Source organism: Entelurus aequoreus, linkage group LG16, assembly GCF_033978785.1.
Source record: "Entelurus aequoreus isolate RoL-2023_Sb linkage group LG16, RoL_Eaeq_v1.1, whole genome shotgun sequence".
NCBI classification, from domain to species: Eukaryota; Metazoa; Chordata; class Actinopteri; order Syngnathiformes; family Syngnathidae; genus Entelurus; species Entelurus aequoreus.
The window spans coordinates 34608811-34617438 of NC_084746.1; the positions used below are offsets into that span (position 1 = coordinate 34608811).

The 8628-nt window shown below is 42.9% G+C and overlaps 1 protein-coding gene across 1 annotated transcript in view; it reads left to right on the forward strand.

Annotated features, from left to right (window-relative positions):
- phlpp1 (PH domain and leucine rich repeat protein phosphatase 1) overlaps positions 1-6684 on the forward strand; it is a 114545-nt gene extending 107861 nt beyond the window's left edge. Inside the window, exons 16-17 of the mRNA XM_062022695.1 lie at positions 4558-4786; positions 4857-6684. Coding sequence (XP_061878679.1) covers positions 4558-4786; positions 4857-6140 — 1513 coding nt within the window. The 3' untranslated portion in view covers positions 6141-6684. The remainder of the gene's footprint in view (positions 1-4557; positions 4787-4856) is intronic.
- Positions 6685-8628: the final 1944 nt, after the last annotated feature.

Genomic DNA, 8628 nt, shown 5'->3' on the forward strand with positions numbered 1-8628 from the left:
ACTCCGTCTTTCTCTCTCTCTCTCTCAGAGAGAGAAAGAGAGAGAGACGGAGTGAGAGCGAGAGAACGCCACTCTGATTGGCTGCGGAATCAGCCAATCAGAGTATGGGTGTCATCTCTATCACAACGATGTGCTGATAGGCTCTTACCACCTGGGTCATACAGCGCTCATGCCACATGCATGGAACCTTTCATTCATGTGCAAATATAACTAGGCCAGTGGCGTGCGGTGAGGTTAATGTCTGGTGAGGCACGACTGCATCATCACAGTCAGATTTACAAACATATGAACCTGCAGTGCAGGTGTACCTAATGTTGTGTCCCTGCGGTCGTTCGCGGCTCCTGCAGCGCGAGCATTGTAGTTTTTGCACTTTTTGGCTTCTTGTTAAGTGACTTTTTTGGGTGGATTCGGTCTTGCGCGTGGAGGGTTTGGGTGTGGGCTTTGGTTGGTGCGGCGCTCCCATCGGGCGGTGCATTCTGTGGCGGGAGTGTTAACCGGAACCAGGAGGCGGGGTTATGAGACGAGCCTCACACAGTGTGTCTTGGCAGCAGATTTATGATCGCTCAGCACTAAAAATACGTTACACACATACAGTTGTTGACAAAATACACTGTACATTATATACCTCAGCTAACTAAACTATGGAAATGTATAATATAATTCATATAGCAATATGGTCTCACTGCACAGCAGGCCAGCAGTTAGCCGAGTCATATTGCGCACAATCCATGTTGAGGCACAACTGAGTGACGTGCCTCAACTGGCTGCTGATCACCGCATCGTCTCTTCTCAGTATTTGAACGGCAAATGTGAAAATAAAAATAAAAATAATCTAAAACTGGTGAAGTTAAATGGAAAATACGTTTAGTATAATCACTGGATACATATAACAATTTAATTATTTTTTTTTTCTTTTTACTTTTTTTTTTCTTTCCATGATGGCAGGTGAGGCCGTGCCTCCCCTGCCTCTAGTGACTGCACGCCACTGAACTAGGCACACAGTTGCCTAGTTATATTTGCACATGAATGAGATCTGTTGAGGTCATTTGTTTACCAGGGATAGGAGGGTTGTGTTTAAAAGTATTTATTTTTTGTTAAAACTGAAAGTTTTATTTAAGTTCTTATTTATTTTTGTTTCAAAGAAAATCTTTCATGTATTTTATTGGATATTTATTTTATTTTTGTTAATTTTAAGAAAATGTTAAACTACTACCTACCTCCTGCTACTATACAAGCTTGATCGATAATAAACGGACCCAGCCTGTTTCAAAATAACATTTGTGGACCTTCAAGATTTGTACTTGAGGACCCCTGTTCTAAATCATTAATCTTCGCCGCCATGGCGACAAATTAAGTATGTTTTTTACAAGTATCATCCCTGCAGGACGAGGAATAGCTAAACATGCTTCACTACACACCGTAGGAGGATACAATAACTCACCAGCGTCACAATGTAAACAAATGCCATGGGCGGATCTATACCTGACATCCACTGTAATGATAACAAGTACAGGAGCATATCTAGTCGATACTACCTGTACCAAAGTATTGGTATCGAGACAACCATAGTCAAAATGATCAAAATATGCTCAATATTGAACATGTTGCATATTGTTATGATCGTGTCTGTTACTACTTTATATATATACTTGCAGTGTGTGTATATAAAACATTGATGGAGCGTTTTGAAGCCTACAACGGTGACTTCCATTAGCCGCATCTTGCGAGCGTTTATCATCTTTAAAAACCTAAAAAAAAAGACATATCTTCTTGTCTCTCATAATAATTGTGAACAATTGGAAAAATTCCAAAAAAAGTGCAGTTCCCCTTTAAAATAGCTTAGCAGGTTTGAAAAAAAATAAATTCTGTAATTTTTTCAAACTGTTTCTCTTCTGAACTTTTCAGGCTCATCCCGCCACTGCATTTGATCAATACTCCCTTAAACTTTTTACACTAAGCACCTCTTATAAATTGAATGTGTCTGATATTAAGTTACTTGTTTTTTTAATAAAGAATATGTCAGTAAGTACCACTATCGTATTTTCTGGACTATAGGGTGTACTGGTATATAAGCTGCACTTACTAATTTTTGGGGAAATGCCCATCCATCCATTTTCTACTGCTTGTCCCTTTTGGGGTCGGGGGGTGCTGCATTCGGGCGGAAGGCGGGGTACACCCTAGACAAGTCGCCACCTCATCGCAGGGCCAACACAGATAGACAGACAACATTCACACTCACATTCACACACTAGGGCCAATTTTTAGTGTTGCCAATCAACCTATCCCCAGGTGCATGTCTTTGGAGGTGGGAGGAAGCCGGAGTACCCGCAGGGAACCCACGCAGTCAGGGGGAGAACATGCAAACTCCACACAGAAAGAGCCCAGGATCGAACTCAGGCCCTTCGTATTGTGAGGCACACGTACACTAACCCCTGTACCACCGTGCTGCCATTTTTGGGAAATGTTTTCCCCTATATTAGCCGCACTAAAAGCCGCTAATATATAAGTTGCGAAATTAATATTTGAACAGAAAAATTCTGTAAAATGTTTATTTACATACCTTAATTGTTTCCAAACGGCTGAGCAAACAAAAGTCATTGTCATAGACCCACTAGCTGCGGAAGCTAGATTTCAAATCAGCTAAACAGACTAAATAGCTCCACGGTAACGTATTGGTGAATTTACTGAGGAATTTGTGAAACTGAAACATTACAAAAATAATGCCATTGTAAGTTAATAATACTAACACAGACACTTGTAAATGTGTTAGCATATAAGCTAATGTTAACGATGCTAACTTCATTACATTACAACATGGGTGTCAAACTCTGGCCCGCGGGCCAAATTTGGCCCGCCATGTAATTTAATTTGGCCCTTGAGGCAATATCAAATTAACATTAGAGCAAATTAACATTAGAGCAAATTAACATTATACAGCGGCAGTGCCGCTGTAACACTGCATTCACCGCTAATACTCATACTTGCCAACGCTCACGATTTTCCCAGGAGACTCCCGAATTTCAGTGCTCCTCCCGAAAATCTCCCGGGGCAACCATTCTCCCGTCCTCGTCCTCTACAACCTGTCGTGCCACATATTACATGCAGCTTATACACACACACATATGTGAATGCAGCGCATACTTGATCAACAGACATACAGGTCACACTGAGGGTAGCCGTATAAACAACTTTAACACTGTTACAAATATGCGCCACACTGTGAACCCACACCAAACAAGAATGACAAACACATTTCGGGAGGACATCCGCACCGTAACACAACATAAACACAACAGAACAAATACCCAGAACCCCTTGCAGCACTAACTCTTCCGGGACGCTACAATATACACCCCCGCTACCACCAAACCCCGACCTCGCCCACCAAGTTAATGTTGATATTTACCTCAGAAGGCTGCAAATAGAAAAGAGGCATTCAATTTTTTCTTTAAATTTTATTTAATATACCATTGACGTTTTTTTGTTTGTTTTTTGAAAGTTGATTTTGCACTATTAAGTTATATAAGCGGTGCTTGTTCCATATTCAGTGTTAAAGCAATTCAGTGTAGCAAACTGAGCAATAATTAGCGTTTTATTCATGCACTTTCTCTTGCTACTTCAAGGCTTGAATGTTTGATTTATTATTATTTGAAACTCGATTTTGCATGTCACTGCTGCATTGATCAATATTCAACGCAAAACTTGTTTGGGTCCCTATTAAAAGGTTAATTTGTCCAACCTTGGCCCACAGCTTTGTTCAGTTTTAAATTTTGGCCCACTCTGTATTTGAGTTTGACACCCCTGCATTACAATAAAAAGCATGAAAACACTCCTACAAACATCACACATGGGACTGTTTAGTAAGAAATAATTGTTTTAGTTGTATTGTAAAACTCACAAAAGGTTACATGGGGACGGGGTGGCGAAGTTGGTAGAGTGGCCGTGCCAGCAATCGGAGGGTTGCTGGTTACTGGGGTTCAATCCCCACCTTCTACCATCCTAGTCACGTCCGTTGTGTCCTTGGGCAAGACACTTCACCCTTGCTCCTGATGGCTGCTGGTTAGCGCCTTGCATGGCAGCTCCCGCCATCAGTGTGTGAATGTGTGTGTGAATGGGTGAATGTGGAAATACTGTCAAAGCGCTTTGAGTACCTTGAAGGTAGAAAAGCGCTATACAAGTATAACCCATTTATCATTTATTTATCATTTATGAATGAAGAATTCATACGAGTAGAAATGCTATGGGTGGCTAGAAGACTGAACTGCACTCTGCTTTCGGTTAAATGCACTAAATGGAAGGACAGTGCGGCACATGCAGTGAGCGAACTGGTCCAAAAGATGGCGCCATAGCACTAACAATGAACCCCTTCTCAGTGTATTATGGCCGTCAGCAAAGAAAAATCCATAAATTAGCCGCACCGTTTTATAAACCACATGGTTCAAAGGGTTGGAAAAAAGTAGCGGTTTATAATCTGTAGATAGATAAGAGTTTGTTGATCAACCAAGCACCGGAAATTATCCGTCACTGATTGACGCTGCATCCCATTTGCAACTGCAGGAAGCTGGGGACCGCAGGCCAGAAGCTCGGTGGCTCAGCCGCTCTGTGTCACATCCGCCACGACCCCACCGACCCCGGCGGTTGCTTCGTCCTGACGGCCGCCAACGTGGGCAAGTGTCAGGCCATCTTGTGTCGGAACGGCAAGCCCCTGTCCCTGTCGCTGCTTCACAACGTCGGCCTGGAGGACGAATACCGCAGGATCAGGCAGCACCGAGCTATCGTCACAGAGGTGGGCATCACCTTGGAAGAATGCGTGGCAAGTTTGAGCGCTTTCTTGACTCTCCTCTTTCCCTCCGCAGGACAACAAGGTCAACGGCGTGACGGATTCGACGCGCATCATGGGCTACTCTTTCCTCTATCCATCCGTCATCCCGTCTCCCTACGTGCAGACCGTCACGCTCACGCCTCAAGATGAGTTCTTCATCCTGGGCAGCCGCGGCCTTTGGGATGCGGTGTCCCCCACCGAGGCGGTGGAAGCGGTGCGCAACGTGCCCGACGCCCTGGCCGCCGCCAAGAAGCTGTGCACCCTGGCGCAAGGCTACGGCTGCACCGACAGCCTCAGCGCCGTGGTGGTCCAGCTCAGCGTGAGCGAAGACTGCTGCTCCTGCTGCTGCTCCGAGCCCCCTCAGCCACCGCGCAGCCCCAGCCTGGGCCCCTACCCGCCGTCGTCATCCTCTGGGATCAAGGAAAGGCCGTCGGACGGCTCCCTTCCTGTGCCGCCGTCGTCCTGCAGTGAAATCAGCAGCGAGATCAGCACCAGCGAAATGAGCAGCGAGGTGGGCTCCACGGCCTCGTCTGACGAGCCCCCGCAGAGTTCCCTGGTGCTGCTGCACGAGCAGGCCCACCACCCTCACCTCCACCTGCACCATCAGGCCCACCCTCTGGCCCTGCAGCAGCAGCAGGCCCACGCCGCCGCGCAACCCTGCCAGTACATGTTCACCAGCCCCGACCTGCCTTCAGCGCGCAGCTGCTGCACGCTCCACCCGGCCTGCCTGGCCAGCTCATTCCAACGCCAGCTGTCCAGCGCCACCTTCTCCAGCGCCCTATCAGACAACGGGCTGGACAGCGAGGACGAGGAGCCCATCGCTGGCGTTTTCTCCAACGGCAGCCGTGTGGAAGTAGAGGCGGACATCCACTGCCTCAAGCAAAAGTGCTCCTTAACGCCACAAACCAGTCAGGAGCGCGGCCCGCTTTTTCTGCCCCCACCCCCTCCGCCACCATGCACCCCAGAGCCCCTGGAAGAAGGGGTGGACATGAGCATAGGCGGTGCCGAGCACGGGCCGGAGAGGGACGAGCCAGGGGGAGGCGACGCGGCCAAGGCGGCGCCGGGAAAGAGGAGGATCAACGGCTCCGTGGCCCGTCAGGAGAAGAGTCACAACCTCATCGAAGTGGCCGCTGACGCGCCGTCCAAGAAGTCCGGCGGGTATTTCACAGCTCCGGCCCAGCCTGACCCTGACGACCAGTTCATCATCCCCCCCGAGCTGGAGGAGGAGGTGAAGGAAATCATGAAGCAGCATCAGCAAAAGCAGCAGAAGCCGCCTGGGACGGACCAGCCGGCGGACTACTTTGACACCCCGCTCTAGAACGCCAGCGACAGTCTCATCTCCCGCCCTGCTGCAGCATGCACACAACCACCCGCCTCCTCCCCCCGTCCACCCCATTGCCATGACTACGAAGAAAAACCTCTAGACTTTCTTATTTGTTTTTTCCAAACGGCCTTCTTGTTCCTGTGCATGTTTTTCCTGCAGCTCCCCACTGGAAAAACACGCAGAAGAGCCCTTTAATGAAACTGGACCCACAGACCACTGAACTTTGTGTTTTTTTTTACTAAGACACCCCAAATGTGTAACCAACACTAGTCTCTTTGCAGTAGCATCACACATGTTAATACCATCCTACGCTTTCTTTGTTTTCTAAGAACTCACCATATCTTCTAATGTGAAAGCAGTTGCTGACAGAACCTTTTTAAAAGCGACACATAATCTTTTTACGATGTGGAATGGTGCACCAGTAATACCACATGTAACTGTTGTATATAGGGCACTTAAATATACTGTATTTCTTCAGTACATTGTGGCTCTCAGCCTGTAAAATGGCATAGATTTTTTATTTTTTTTTTTTGTAGAAACTCTAAATACTAACTCCTAGGAGTTGCATACTCTATATGGTGACTCAGTCACTTTTACTAATCTTCTCTGAGAGAAATGGTGATTTTTTTCAATGATTGTAAATAAGAGAAATGTTGTATACTTGATGCTTTTAAAGGAACTGTGTACCAACATGCCGGTGAAGGTTTTAGTTGGAATGAATTTGCTGTTTTGATGGTTCCCTCCATCCTGTTATCTACCCTTTAGACTGACAACACATACAACACGCCTTTTTAAATGATTTATTTTGATGTCCTGTAGTCATCACTGTATCTAATAAACACTAATCAACTGATTTTTGCGCACACGCACACATACACAGGGGGAGAAAAAAGATATCATCCCAGAGCCTTCCAACAGTTACCACCGGCATGACTGTGTCGAGTTCAGTAATACAAACAAAATATATCCACGTGGAAAAGAGACAACACAGATGTTCCTGTCTTTGGTATAATAAATTTTAAATTTGTGAATATAATTTCAGATATCTGACTGTTTTTTTTCCCACAGCAATTGTTGTGATCTTATGTACCTTTTTTGGTTGCTTGAGAGCAAGGAATTGTTTTTTTGTCGTTTGAATTGAAACACTTCACATAACTGTCAACTCCAGAGTGCTGTTTCAAGTTGATTTTATAAGTCACGGCAATAAGATGACATGGAATAATGCCATGTGTGAATATAGTTAGAGTAGCACAATAGATAGAGTGGTAAAGAGTAGTGCGCCCAAACATGTCCTCAACACAATGCACACTGCTTTAATTATGGGGGGCCACAGAGAACACGATTTAATAAATATTTCAATAATTACTGAAATGTGCCATTGATTAATTATAATTTAATTAAGTAAATGTGTTATTAAATCTAAAAAAATGTATGTATTATATTTAATCATTATTTCATGCTTTAATTATTCACGATTTATGTATTTCATAATTTACTGATTTTACCTCATTGACTCAATGACACTTAATACATTTTTAAGGCTTTCTTTATATAATTGTCCCATTTGGCACACAATAAAATAAATACAAAATATTAAAATAATTATTGAAATGGTGCCATTGTTTAATTATAATTGATTTAAGTAAATGTGTTATTAAATCTGAAGAATTTAATGTATTACATGTAATCATTATTTCATGATTGCATTCATTATTTCAAGCTTTATTTATTCACGATTTATGTATTTCATAATTCACTGATTTTACCTCATTGAATCAATGACACTTTTAATAATTTTTTGAGGCTTTCTTTATATAATTGTCCCATTTGGCACACAATTAAATAAATACAAAATCTTTAAATAATTACTGAAATGATGCCATTGATTAATTATAATTGAATTAAGTAAATGTGTTATTAAATCTCAAGAATTTAATGTATTACATGTAATCATTATTTCATGATTGCATTCATTATTTCAAGCTTTATTTATTCACGATTTATGTATTTCATAATTCACTGATTTTACCTCATTGAATCAATGACACTTTTAATAATTTTTTAAGGCTTTCTTTATAAAATTGTTCCATTTGGCACAAAAAAGTTAAAATAAATACTGAAATGGGCCATTGATTAATTATAATTGAATTAAGTAAATGTGTTATTAAATTTCAGTCATTTAATGTATTACAGTTAATGATAATTTCATGATTGCATTCATTATTTCATGCTTTAATTATTCACGATTTGTGTATTTCATAACTTACTGATTTTACCTCATTGAATGAATGACACTTTTAATAATGTTTTAAGGCTTTCTTTTTTTAATTGTCCCATTTGATTTTCCATACTTTTTTAATTCCTGTATGTTAATTACATGGCCGTCTCTCAACCAGGGAAAAGACCCATAATTCTGTCTCCTACGCCAACATTAATACTGTCACACGCATTTGTATTTACATTGAACGACCAGCAGGGGTCA